The following is a 14,969-nucleotide window of genomic DNA, read 5'->3' as shown; positions in this document are numbered from 1 at the left end:
AAAAATTACCTGTGTTACAGCAACTTTAAATTTGGAGTATTAGGGCCAAGTTAGAGATTTTTTTTTCTATTTCGAGAATAACATTGTCACATTACGAGAATAAAGTCGCAACGAGAATGAAGTCATAAAAATTATGACAATAAAGTTGCAAAGAAAATAGTCATAAAATTACGAGAACAAAGTCATAACATTACGAGAATAAAGTTGCAATGAGAATAAAGTCATAACATTGAGTTGCAACGAGAATAGTCGTAACATTACGAGAATTGAGTTGCAACAAGAATAGTCGTAACATTACGAGAATTGAGTTGCAACAAGAATAGTCGTAACATTACGAGAATTGAGTTGCAACGAGAATAGTCGTAACATTACGAGAATTGAGTTGCAATGAGAATAGTCGTAACATTACGAGAATTGAGTTGCAACAAGAATAGTCGTAACATTACGAGAATTGAGTTGCAACAAGAATAGTCGTAACATTACGAGAATTGAGTTGCAACGAGAATAGTCGTAACATTACGAGAATTGAGTTGCAACAAGAATAGTCATAACATTACGAGAATTGAGTTGCAACGAGAATAGTAGTAACATTACGAGAATAAAGTCGTAACATTACGGGAATAAAGTCGCGATGAGAAGAATGTCGTAACATTACGAGAATTAAGGTGCAACGAGAATAGTTGTAAAATTACAAGAATAAAGTCGTCACATTACAAGAATAGTCGTGATGAGAAAAAAGTCATAACATTACGATAACAAAGTCGTAACATTATGAGAACAAAGTCGTAACATTATGAGAACAAAGTCATAACATTGCGAGAATAAAGTCATAAGATTGCGAGAATAAAGTTGCAACAAGAATAGTCATAAAATTACAAGAATAAAGTCGTAACATTACGAGAATAAAATTGTATTTTATGAATCTAACGAGAAGCACTGTTTTCCCTGAGGAATGTCGAGCGTCATGTGAAGCTATACTTTCGCATCGGTTTGACAAATAAGGAAATCTTTTAGCGCACCAGCCTGAAATTGGGAAACCGTTCCAGTTGCTGTTTGGTGGTGCTGGTCAGAGCTCAAACCTTTCTTTCTAAAACAGGTTGTAGTATGATGACTTTATTCTCTTAATTTTACGGCTTTATTCTCGAAATAAAAAGAAAAGAAATCTCTAGCCTGGCCCTAATAGTCCATCGTAAAATTCGCTTTGGGATTGGGATTAATAAGATATTGTTGAACTGAATTGAAGTTGGTGTTTAGCTTGTAGGCTAAGATTTTAAATTTCAGGGGGATAATAAAAAAAAAAATACAATTAATTAGGGACTCCCTCCTCCATATAAACCAATTCGTTCCACCCACCAATCAAATCCGACCAGTCTGAAACCATTGGTGTTTTGGACTACCATAATAATTTTCTTGTTTTTTTTTTGTTTTTTTTGCAGCCATGTTTTGGTTGTTCTGGAGATGTGACATACTATCTAAACCTGGGATGTCTAATTCATTTTTACCCCAGGCTACTTCGACATAACAGTGTTTATAAAATGGATGGTTGCAGCTGTTTAAGATCATCTTTTTCATTTCATCTTTCATTAACAAACAGCACACTGCTCCAGTATTATATGTCGACTTCATAATATATTCCTTCTTTGGCCCATGATGGGCCAGATTCAGCCCACAGGACTCGAGGTCAACATAAAACCATATGCTGTTAGAGCTGTTTGAACCTTGGGGTATTGTTTTCACAACTTTCTATTTCTAGAAGGTTTCCCTGACTAGACTTATTGTTTGGTCTTCTTGGTGCTGTTTGTTCATGAATGCTCTGTAAAAGCTCCCAAAGAGCCGAGCGTACTGTACGTATACAGAGAGCCGACCTGACTGCCCACACAGTCCACACACTTTAGAGATTTCAATTGGGCGTACTGCTTTCCTTCATTTTTCAAAACAAATTCCTCCATTTCCCATCTGTCAAAGCATCTGATGAGAAGGAAAAGCCAAACTGCATTGTAGTTTGGGGAAACAACGAAAAACTAAACAGTTTGATGTGGAAAACTTTCCCACCGAGGCACCAGAGTTTTTAAAGTTGAGCTTTGTGTGAACAAAGTCCGCTTTGAGAAATCTGTCTCAACATGAAATCCAATACGCACACAGAATAGATGCACTCTGTTTACTTATAAAATAGCAGCAGAGGCCGTCAGGATTACCAGATTAAAGATTACAAACCTATGGAAAAATTGTTTTTTCTTATTTACAATCATGTACAACCTAAACAGAATTAGAGTTATCAGACATATAGATACTCCAAAAAAAATCTACATAGCTGTATCCAGATACAATACCTAACTGGCATGGTATTGATATTAAACACAGTATCATGACAATCTTAAACAAAATGCATATCACTTTTTGTTTTAATATGACCTAAAGCTAAAAAAAAATAGATATAAGTACTTGTATGAGGCACTGTCTAAACATAAGCAAGCAGAATAGATCTACAGCTGAGAAAAAAAATGTAGAGAAAGCAAAAAAACACCACAACAAGACAATCCAATCCAAGTTTTCCCAGCCTCTGATCTGTCACCGCTGTGTGTCTCTCTCTAGCAACCCATGGAAGGCTAATCAAATGTAAAGCTGGGAGCCTGATAGCTGGTTGGATGGTTGAGCTGCCAAGTTCCTCCGTTTGTTGAAAGACCCCGATGCCGCGACTGCGCCTGAATCCAAGCGAGCAACTGCAGTTCAGCCGTGGCTTCAAACGGCATCTTTAATGCATCTTTTCTGACATCTTACTGTTGGCAGACTGCGTCAGAACATGGCAGCTTCTTAACCGCCTCACCCACACATACAGACAGCGACTCTCTAATAAGAGTCCGGGTATCTCAGTAGTTCCAAACCGGCTTCCCCCGACAAACCAGCGATTAAAAGGTCAGATCAACAGTAACTGGATAGCTTAGTCATACTGTGATTTTTTTTTGCCACATTACCCTTAAAATCAGACTGCACAATATAATGCAATTATCATTACAGTCCAATAGTCACAAATAAATGGTGGGTTTGTAATAAATATTGGTCAATTATATAAATACGATGCAGTTTTCATTCATTTATGACATAAATAGCATACATTCCTGTGGTCAAGATGTGGTCTTGTTTTTATAATATAAGAGAAGGAAAAAAAGCATCTGTACAGCATCAATACTCTAAGCTAGATGAAAAAGAAACAAAAGTATTGCTTGGATATAAATAATATTTTACATCTGAAAAACTTCCCACTCTACATTTACAAGCTCAAAGGAAAAAAACACATTGACAATGTTTATCCATTTGTTTGGTAGACTATATTATTTTTATGCGCCATCTGGTGAAATGTTGAAAGATATTTGGTCAGCTGGATGGATTTTCTCTCCCCCTTATGAATTACCTCCAGTATAAAGTTAATGATGAACAAGATTGTTGAAAACAGTGGGAACCTTAGAAGGATGGAAAAGTGAAAGAAATTAATACCATCACAACACTAATGGTATTGCAATAACGTGTTTTCCACTGCTATACAGTAGCAGGTGTTTCCCCTCTATCAGTCTTCTGATTGCCTGCCTTTAAAGAGAGTTTTCTATTTATTTCTAAGATTTAAAAAGAAAAGTCTATCAAAGGGGTTCCAGCCAGGTCTGAACATTGTGAACTGACTTCCTAGACTTCCAATGAAATGCTCTCATATCTGTTAGAGCTGTAATAAGATCATTCACAGTGGGATTAGTTATCAAATCCTGCCTCCAGGTCTCTACTATCGACTCCATGTCAAGCTAAGCGCTAAACAAACCTATGGCCTGCCTTCTGTCCGATCTCATCCACAGCATCAAGCGAGCAAAGAAGATGACAATCTGGCAGAACGGCGCTCGAGAGGCAAAAATCATGACACGGACAAATAAAAAAGGGCAAACAGGCCGTTCCCCTCCCTAAGGCACAGAGGTTGTTGCTCTGTTGGAGAAATCGATAGGCTACAATGAATAAACTTGAGATGGCGCATTGGTTGAGAAGAGTCCGGCCAGGTTCACAAAGCGGCCGGGACAAAGCTTCGCTTTTTTTGTCGAACGTCAGCAGCTGAGTCTTGTGAGTGAGGAGGCGTTGACGGATGGGAGGCTGCCGAGCCGATGCATTGATCTAACTCGCATCCCGTGCCGACCAAGGCAGTTCCCAGAAACAGAACTTCAGCACATTTGGTCCCTTTAATGTCTTAGAAAAGCTGTGCAGATATCCCCAGCTTGGGACTCTTATTTTATCTTTATCCTGCCTCCTTCTTATGAACCCATTAGCATTAATAATCACTGTAACTAAAGGGCTATCCCAAATCAAATGATTCACTAGGATTTGGTGTGATAAAAGGGTTTTCAATGCTAAAATGGTTTGCTAACAAACAGGGAAACTATTGCTGTCACATTGGGCAATGAGATGTTTCTAACATAACCCTGGACCCTGTTGGGTCAAAGGCTCTGTGGAAACCAGGCAAGAACACGCCGTCCTTCCTGAGCTGTACATCTGATGAAAGACCGGCCTTTTTGTTGATTCTTTCACTCGCTCCGTTATCTCCAACTGCAACTTGCCTTGAAGTCTGTACAACAGGAACCTGCAGCAAAGGGTTTTGGCCTGAGACAGAACCATAACAGAGCTTATTTTTAAAGGAGGGGCCGCTTATTTTTCCAGCTTTTCAGGCTTTGAGTGAGAAGTTGCTCCTGCTGCTTTAATCTTCAACGGTGAACGTAAGACAAGAAACAAATCTTTGATTTTTTGTGAAATTAAAGTCAGATTTAAACAAATGCAGCATTTGTTTAGTTTTGGTGTCTTTTACAGCAGATCAGATTCCTATGAAGTTCTAATTAATCATCTCCGACTTCCTTTCTAGATTTTAGAGTCGTAGGGAAATCATATTTAAATTTCAAATCATTCTGGCTTAAACATGTTTATAAATGTACTCTTTATCAGACTAAATTCTTCCCAAATTTGTTCCACAACATCTTCGTCCCCGCTTTCCTCCTCTAAATAAAAAATGTATGACGGAGGAGACTCATTCACGACCTCCGACATTAAACTCTCCTCCTCTTGCATGTTTCCTCTGTCCATAGCGTTCCTTGACAGCGTCGTCGCTAAGTCACCAATTTAGTGCTACTTGGTCCCAATGGAATTTCCCATTGGGAACCTACTAGCACTAAGTTGCTAACTGGTTAGCAAGATTCTTCAGAGACACCAGCCACAATCAAACTTGCTTGTGAACCTTCAGCCACAACAATCCCGCCCTCTTGATAAACGACCAATCACATTCACTATATTCACTTGTGTAAAGTCGTGCACCACCTGGGAGAAGGTTGGAATGGTCGTTTCCCTACGACTTTAAGGGGTATCGGGCCAAATATGATTAATCATAAAATTTTTCATAGGCCTCACTTAGGCTTTAAACTGAGGTATTAAATAATCTCATCTAATAACCATATTTCTGTTAGGAAATATCTATTACCAGCATTTAGAGCAACCCTGCAGAATCTGATGGATTACCTGTGAAGGGAGCTAAAGATTAGGTTGATGGGAGGGAGACTATTTAACATCAAAGACATGAAGATCGTCAACAAAGATTAACGTTGGAATATTTTAGCACAGTGAGGACACTGGTATATGTATAAATATACTTTTCTTTCCCCCATTCTTTCCCCTCTATCTCATCTGTGCTTCCATCACTCTGTGACATTTAACACTTTGGGTAATGTCCTTTCTCTGATGTGACCATCTGCTGCATTGAGACTCTCCAACCGGCTAAATATGACATTAGCATAAAATACATGCTACATAACACCTGGAATACATTATTCAACCATTGTCACACTCCAAGCAGTCCTTTACAATAGGAACATGCAGCTTTTAATGCGTATATTGATGGCTTCTGGCTCTACTTTAACTGCAAAGACAAATCAACCGATGGGTGATTGGTACAGGAGTACATAACCATCTAAAGAAATTAAAATAGGAACAAAAATAGCTTGAGCTCATTTAAACATTTATTGAAAATGCTTTTAGCTTGTGATATTTAGTTTTTCTTTCAATCATGAGCCAGAATAAATCTGAACTAGTAATTTAATAAACTAACAAAGTTTGATCAATACATTTCCACTTTCTTTCTGAGGATAAAGTTTAGACCCAGATCTTCTTTTAAAACTTGCATTTAAATTTATTCCATGTTTTATGTAGACTATTGGAAAGATGAAGGTTTTTCAACAACTTAAACATCAGAATTCAACCTGGCAGCCATATTTGATAAAAACAGGAATATTCTGATTACATTACCACTTGAACCATCTCATCTGATTTATTCATCTGAAGAGATTAAATAGTAAAAATGTTGAAACAGTATTTAGTGTCAAAAACATCCAGACATTTACATTGTTTTAGCTTGAAATACTAGTATTTAAATGTGTTCCAGCTTGTGAAGGGAACAAAGTGAATATATCAGGTCACAGTTTCAACTTCATTAGGATATTATGTTTCTTAAAAAAGGCCTAAACCTTTTTACAGCAGTTAGGATAAAGGCGGAAATAGTTAAATACTTAAATAGATAAAAAAGCAACTAGCTTAATTTCATGCTAACTTATTTTTTTAGATAGTTACTATTAAAACCGCTAAAGCTGATATCAAGCAGAGCCAGTACTATACAGTTGGGTTTTAATGCTTCTTCGCCACTCGTATAAAATAAACTCGCATCAATATTGTAAAACAAAAAACGTTGTTGAAAGAAATCCATCTTTAAACGCTTTAAATTTAAAACCTAAAGACAGAAAGAACATCCAAGTATCTGTTTACATAGACTGTACTCTCTTTTATCAACAAATAATGAACATAAGTATTTCTCATTTTTAGTAGAGAGTGAACTGATCTTGTATGGGTGTAGATATTGTCTCCTAGGTGACAGCTGGGTTCAGACTCATTTCTGCTCAACTCAAAGCAAAGCCAGCTGCTCTGGGGAACCGTTTATTGAAGGTGGATCTCATCATCAGTTTAGTGGGACTGAGCCTTCATTGGTCCAGACAGAATACAGATTCTTGCTACATTAAACCTCCTGATTAAAGAGCGGTCAGCAGTAGCAGAGTAACCCTCAGATTCCACATACTTCACCAAAGCTCCGCCCCGCTCACGTACGTCTTGTGGAGTACTTTTCTGTTATGTTAATCAATGAGAGCTGTTCCACAGTCAAAATATGGAACCGAACCGTTTTTTGTTTTTTTTCTTATCTGGCCAGGTCAAGATCCGCTATTGCAATCGCACCAAACAGGAAAAGAATAGCGAGAAGATCCGGTTTGTCAGATTAAAATATAGTAACGACAGATCGGTAACTACAAATTAGAGCATAATACCTATATATTTAAAGAAAATAACACCGTTTATTTAAAAGATTGGATGCAAACTGTTGGTACTTTAACAGACCAGGAAGAAGACTTCTCATCTGCATCAAAATATTTATTTTATATCGAGGGGCTTAAAGGTTTAATCAAATCCAGTTAAAATAAACTTCTTCTTGCAGGAATGGATGAAGAGATGCTGAGTTTGGAAGTAGGAACAAACAGTTAATAAAAAAAGCTATTTTGTATGATCCCATTCTCCGTTACAAAAATCCACAACTAAGAAAATATTTGGGCAGAAACTGAACATATTTTTTTAATATGTCATATTAAATTAAGCGTATGCTCTCCTCAGAGCGGAGCAAGATGGGAGGAACAGCGGAGGCTTTAGGTTTCGCTTTGCGCAGGAGGTCTGGAGCGCAGCGGGGCGGAGGGGAGACGGAGGATGTGGGATTTCGGGGTAAGCGCTCCGTTTTTAGAATCAGAACCAAACACGTTAATTGCGTCACATCGAGGACAGACAATGTTAGGTTTCAGCCTCTATTCAATGAATCCATTGGTCTATTTTTTGGTTATTGCACGGTAACTTCGGTGGCAAATACAGGACGGCCCATGATGGGTGAAGAAAAGTTTTGGTCAGAAAGTTTAACCAATTGCTTTCTTCCATATTTTTGTTGTAAAAAATTTTAAATTAAACAACCAATCAGTTTTGGAGGCACTTCAGCAGTCCAAGTTCTGATTGGTCAAAAAGAGTTTCACCCATTTCAACAGTGCATCAGTTTAAATGTTAACAGTGCCTCTGAACGTCTGATAGATAACTGATGAAAATGCATGGTTTTTGAGGGGTCAAAAGCTTCAGAGGGTTTTTCTTTTAGCATCGAATGTCCTTTATAAACCTTCTATACCTCCATCACCACCAATCTGTTCAGTATACAGCCTCCAAACGACCTATTAATCTTCTTCCCTCTGAGGCGCATTTAGGGGAAGGCATCTGCTCAGCCAGAAGCGTAAGAAACACCAAAGGAAGCCGCGTGTCAGCGTGGATTTAACACCTGTGACAGAATCCCCGCCCATGTCGACAAGGAACTACCTGCGGTGGACAACAAAGCAGGGAAGAAACCTGCGCAGGCGCAACACCCATGTTGGTTGTCAAAACAAACATCTTAGAGAACCAGACGGCCGGGGTTGGAGGCAACTGAGAAGATCTGAATTCCATCTGGATTCTTCATAATTTCCGTCTAAACTAGTAGAACGGGGCTCCGTCCGGATAAAGAGAGCAAGATTCACACGCCACCTGGCCAATCAGCTGGCTGAAAGAAGGCTTGCACACTTTCCTCCACAACAAAGATGAAAAAAGGGTCAGTTTGCAAATATTAACAGTGATAAAAAGCACATAATAATGAAAGGAAAAGTGACCAAACATTCATCTGCAGGCTGACTTCCTGAATAGATTAATTCCCCAGATATCATCTGCGTCTGGTGTTTAGCTCTGCAACAGTCACCAAGACAAAAAGTTATCATATTCAATGTGCAATAAGCGCTGCAAGTGACCGGGAGGAGAATCTTTTACCATGGAAGGATATTAGACCCTCCCCACTGAAGGATTATAAGTGCAGCAGACTGCTTTAGCAGGGACAGACCTGTTAAGAGCGGAGTTTCTCCCCACTGTCACCACATGCATGCTGTGTGGCATCCAACTAAAGTGCAAATTATAAACAAACTTACCAACAATTAGCGCACCGATACCATTTTGAAAGCCAAAAGTTTATTCAACTATTGTCCCCCATTCCAGGTAGGCAATAAAAAGTTCTACTGGATTCTCTTTGTATTAGTCTTTTTCCTGCTTCACAAAGGTAGGCAGCAGCTTGACAAAGCCATGATGGCAATTATTTGACATCCCAGTAGTTTGCAGTGCTTAATATATACACACACATCAATTTCAAACAAATGGTATCGGCCAATACTGCACAGCCAGGTATCGGGGCCAAAAAAATGGCATCAGCGCAACACTAATTAAAATTCTACATCTTTTAAGCTCAATATATATTCATTATTTAGGAATTTTACATATTTTTCACTTTAATTGAGTTAAAATGACAGTTTTCTATAAAATCTGAATTAGAACTCAAGAAAAACTGATAGATTCAGCTGTAAAAATTAGTTGTTTTTATATTTGTTTAAAAAAAAAAACCTTTAGCAGCTGAAAAAAGGGATCCTATCTCAATCCCACTGAAGCTATCGCCTTATTGTTTTTAAATACTTAGTAAAACAAAAAAAAAAGAAATAGATCCAAAGTACCTATCAGTAACCATGTCGGTTTCAGCGCATATCATCATTACAATTTTTTTGAGTATAAGGGCCGTTTCTCAATGTGTACTTGTGCGTGGTCGTGTACTCGTGAAACGTCATCAGCCTCAGCACTAGTACTGTTCCAATTCACAAGAACAGCAGACCGAGAACGGACAAAGTCGCCGGGTGTTGTTCTCACCCCTCCCTATTTACCCAGCATGCATCAGAGCAGAATTGTCTGTTCTTAAGATTGATAGCTGTCCCAGCATGCACTGCGGCAGCAGCAGCTTTCACAGAGCTCAGAGTATTAAGTTTAAAGTTGGGCTGGGCCGCTGACTAGACCAGACCAGGCATTCGAACCGGAGCCACCCGGTGACGGAGTAACCGAACGCCACCCGGTGACGTATGCTTCCCCCCGCCTGCCCACAAATATACAAAGGCTTAAAATTGAATAAAAAAAGAGTGTGCCTCATTAGGCTAATGTAGTAGAACAATTTCACTAAGAATTTGAGTCGGTGGGTCACATGACCTGGACGCTATTGAAGAAAAATCCCAACTTTGTCTTTAAAAATATCTTAAAAATTGAAAATAGCTTAAAATTGCATTAAAGCAGGTGTGCCTTACATATGTTATCTGTTGGCACGATTTTATATTAGTTTAATCTTAGCTGGTCATCAATTAAAAAATTCATAGATTTTTGTTTCTAAAGAGTGCTTGGGTCAAAGATTTGTTGACAGTCCCTAAATGCACCACCACGTGTGGGAGGAGGAAGCAGCTGAGGGACGCTGGCCGACATCGGAGTCCCTCAGTCGTTTGCTAGGTCCCGCCGACTCCGCGGAGCTTTAATATCCAACTATAAACCAACTTCCCCACGGAGCTTCCCAGACGATTTTGAAATTCCCCCCAGACATTTCTTTAGGTATGAAAAGTAGGACATGTCGGAAAAAAAGAGGTCGTCTGGTCACACTAGCCAGGACATGATCTACAGGGGCGCTGGCCCCCGTTGCCCCCTGTCTAGATCCGCCTATGATCAGTGTATAATTGATAATTTCAAGATTTCTGGGTCAGCACATTGAAGCTATGGATCAGTGTAGATGATCTGCTGCCCTCCAATGAGCTCAGTGATCAGCCAGCAGGGCGTGAATCATGGCAGCACCAGGGGCGGCGCTAGATGGGGGGCCAGGGGTGATCATGGTCACCCTTAGCCAACCATTGGCCACCCCTACCAGTTTTTTCCCTTGAATACAGATGGTGTCAGGAGTAATTCTCTCAAGGGGAATATTCAAAACATTTAATTTTTTGTGGTTAATTATAAACATCAATATACTAACATCAAAGATAAGTACAGAATTCCTGCTCTTTTCAGAAGATTTTGTGTTATATGGGGTAAAGACAAAATTAGATAACTATTTTAATAAAAACTTATCAAATAATCAATTTATGTAGACATTCATGCTTGTAAATATAAATTTTATGCAGAATGTTTATTGATTGATGTAGGTAAGTAAAGACATTGGAAAAGATTTACACCCCAGAACTCAAAACTATCCACTATACCTTTTATCTAGGGTGTCTATATTGTACAGATGTTTAAATATATGCGTCTATTTTTTAGCAAAGGATGTACGAAAGTATAGTTTGTCTTTATTTAGAAAAAATATGGATGTTTTGCTTGTTAATTTTCCTGTTGGAACGGAGTAGATTGACCCTGAGGTTTTGGTGCCTATCTACTTTAGGCCCCCCTCAGTGTACATTGGGTATTGGCCACCCTTCTAAACATTTTCTGTTTACGCCTCTGGGCACCAATTAGAATGGAGACTGGCGGATAGAAACGCATCCAATGAGGATCATATATATCTATATTTATACTCACAGTCCAGGTGCTTCTTCTTAGGGCCGCTCACTTCGTGTGTGGTGGCTTTGCACACCGCCTTGCTGATAGCAGAGCCGGTCATGCTGTGCTGCGCCGCCGCGATCCGATCCGTGATAGACTGGCCAGACATCGCTGATGTTTGCTTTTCCTTCAGCTCAAACAAAACAACCCCAAGAAAATAATAAAAAATAAAACAAAAAACAATGCAGCTTTGAAATCTAGACGAGCTCCGGATCAGGAAGAAAAACAATCTGCCTGCACGATCAGCGGTCTATCTTTGCAGAAAAGATAATCTGGATTAAGAATAATAATAAAAAGTTTGTTCCTTTTAATTATTAAGTGAATCAGAAGCTGTTTTTGGGGCTAGTGTGTGTTAGCTAATGTTTCCGTTGCAATACTCGAACCAGGAAAGAGTCCCACAGTGGAATCTGGAAACACTTGAAATCACTTTCTGGCCACAAATAAACATAGCTAACACTCTGTAACCTGGATTATTGGGCTCAAGTCAACAAAAAGAGATAAATCTGCGTCCGGATTTGGCAGAAAACGTATATTAATCCGTGTGAATGAAAAAATAAATGGAGAATTCCGAGCTTTTGGGGGAAAAGAAAAAAGGAGTTGTTCCTCCACGTCAACTTGTGAGCTGGGCTGTTAAAGCTATCACTGTTCGCCGGGGAAAGAGTCTGTTAGCAGCCCGCTCCGAGGGGAAAAGGAAGGAGGAACCGAGGAGAGCATGGTTTAAAGTTTGGAAGAGGTTACTGCAGAGATGACAGTCCGGACAAGCGCAGTTTCTCCCCCTCCTCCTTAAGGTGCGAGAAGCTAGCCGAGGAGCTAAAGAGATTAGCCGGACAGACAGCGAGCCGAGCCGGTAAGTTGGAATAAAAATGTCAGCTCTTTGGAGTCGGTCCTTTCCCTTTAAGCGTCCGCTGCTTCGGTTGGTTGTGGTCTCCAGAAGCTAAAAGCACCGCGCCAGGTGTTTTCTTCCCTTCAACGGTCCGGTGACGCTTGTCTGGGAAGTCTCCTCGGAGGTTTCTCCGCACGGACTGACTGCTGCTCTGCCCGGACAAAATGGCAGCGTGAAAAATCAGCTGATCTCACAACTGGGCTGCGTTCAGGGCTAAGCAGAAAGCTCGGAATTTAGCATTTCTTCTTCTTCTTCTTCTTATGGGATTTTATGGCGGTTGGCAGACTTGTGAATTGTGCATTACCGCCACCAACTGATATGGAGTAAAGCAAGAAAACAGGAAACGATTCACCCCCCCCAAAAAAAAAAAAAAAAAAAAAAAAAAAAAAAAAAAAAAAAAAAAAAAAAAAAAAAAAAACCTGTGTAACTTAAACCAACATAATACTAAATCACATTTGCCCATATAATTTTAATTTACTCTAGGTCATCGTAACTCTGCCAGTTTCTGATGGTCCCATCGGTCCTCCCATCATACTTCCAACCATCTCCCAGTTCAAATCTTTAATGTCCAGGTATTTTTCTGCAGCCTTCACTATTATTTTGATTTTTTCCGTTTTTTTTGTTGTCTGTGCAGTACAGTTAATCACTTCTACCATGAAAAGAACAAAATTTGTCTTTTTAACAATAAGTGAGTCTTCATCAATTTTTAGAGATTTCTCTAGAGGTTTGGAATTTGCCGTGTGTTGAACTGTAGGTTTGGGTTTTTCTGACTGAGATGGGATCCTTTTTGCAGCTTCAGCGTAGGTTATTCCGAGCTCAAATTTCATTTTTTTAATTTCCTCAGACCTTTTGCTTGCTTCACAGCCGCGATAAGCAGCAGTATGTTCTCCACCACAATTACAGCATTTTATTTTAGCTTCTTTTCCACATTTTCCGTACTCATGTTCTCCTGCACACCTTCCACACCTCTGTTTCCCTTTACAAACTGCTGCAATGTGACCGAATTTTTGGCATTTGAAACATCTCAATGGTGGAGGATTGTAGATTTTGACATTATAGCTTATGTAACCGATGAATACTTTGCTTGGTAATTGCTCTTCTTCGAATTTAATTAGCACAGATAAACTGTCAGATCTTTCTCCGTTTCTTGTTGTTTTTAACCGTTTTACTTCTTTTACTTTTGCACCGCTTATGTTTTCCAGAATCTCTTTTTCAGAAATTTTTAGAGGAACTCCTCCAATGACTCCCCTGCTGATCTTTTTGTTCTCCATTAAGCTGCACTGAACTCTTATCCCGTCAATTTTGTTGATCCGTATTGCTTTGCCTTGCTGGGCGCTGTCTCTGCAGTTAATTAGCAGGTCTCCACTGTACAGAATTCTGGCACCTTTGACTTCTCCGACAAGTTTATTGATGGTTTTTGTTAAGTGAACCGGATTCCAATTTGTAAAAGAGTCTGCCTGATTAACGACTTTGAATATGACTTTGAATTCATTTTGTTGTGCTGTGGAATGTATGGAATAATCATCACTGGATTGTTCTGAACTAGATTCCCCTTGAACTGATCTCTGTTTTTTCCGCTTTTTCTCATTTTTTGGTGTTGCTATCTTCCAACCTTCATTGTCACTATTTCCCTCTTCCATCCCACAAGAATCGCTTCCTGTTTCCTCACTACTCACGGCCCAGGACATTTCTCCATAAGCAGCTTCAAAACACGCGCCATGCACCAAACGACCATCCACATGCAAATCCAATTCATCACAGGCCTTCCCTGCCTGAGACTCCAATCAACAACGCCTTCTTTTCCTCTCTCTCTCCTCCAAAAATTTAGCATTTCAATTTCGTTTCAGTTTAATATGGGAAATAAGTCAGAATACTGACTTTTTTTTTTCTGTTTGAGTGCTCCCACATCTCTTCCTTCATGGTGCCCATCTACATTAAGATCCACAATTCCGAGATTAAAGTCAAAATTCTGAGATTAAAGTCAGAATTCCAAGAAAAAAGTCAAAATTCTGAGATTAAAGTCAGAATTCTGATTTAAAAAAGTCAGAATTCTGAGATTAAAGTTGGAATTCTGAGGGGGAAAAAGTCAGAATTCTGAGATTAAATGCAGAATTCTGATTCCCCCAGATATTAAACTGAAATAAAATGTAAAAAATCATTTAACTTTTTTTTTTTTTTTCAGTGGCCCTAATTCTCTTCCATACTCACCTTCTGCCCTTCCATTGATGAAATAGCATCACTGGGGACCCCCTCGGGCACGTAAAAAGTCCCCTAATTTCGTCATTTTTCACAAATGTGTTACTAGCCCTCCCAAACAACTGATATCTTTGCTCCCATATCTCTTCCTTCATGGTGCCAATCTACATTAAGATCCAGTATTCTGAGATTAAAGTCAGAATTCTGAGAAACAAGTCAGAAATCTGAGATTAAAGTCACAATTCAGACTTTTTTCCATATTAAACTGAAATAAAATATAAAAATCAGTTAACTCTTTTTTTTTTTTTCTTCTTCTTTCAGTGCCCCTAATCCTCTTACGTAC

The 14,969-nt window shown here is 39.1% G+C and overlaps 1 protein-coding gene across 1 annotated transcript in view; it reads right to left on the bottom strand.

Moving 5' to 3' along the window:
* si:ch211-200p22.4 (phosphatidylinositol-binding clathrin assembly protein) overlaps positions 1 to 12,593 on the bottom strand; it is a 143,028-nt gene extending 130,435 nt beyond the window's left edge. Inside the window, exon 1 of the mRNA XM_038302106.1 lies at positions 11,527 to 12,593. Within this exon, the coding sequence (XP_038158034.1) occupies positions 11,527 to 11,656 (130 nt within the window). The 5' untranslated portion in view covers positions 11,657 to 12,593. The remainder of the gene's footprint in view (positions 1 to 11,526) is intronic.
* Positions 12,594 to 14,969: the final 2,376 nt, after the last annotated feature.

Source organism: Cyprinodon tularosa, unplaced genomic scaffold (genome assembly GCF_016077235.1).
Source record: "Cyprinodon tularosa strain WSP-4 unplaced genomic scaffold, ASM1607723v1 ctg482, whole genome shotgun sequence".
NCBI classification, from domain to species: Eukaryota; Metazoa; Chordata; class Actinopteri; order Cyprinodontiformes; family Cyprinodontidae; genus Cyprinodon; species Cyprinodon tularosa.
The sequence above is the reverse complement of the archived record's forward strand: the minus strand, read 5'-3'. Positions and strand labels throughout refer to the sequence as shown.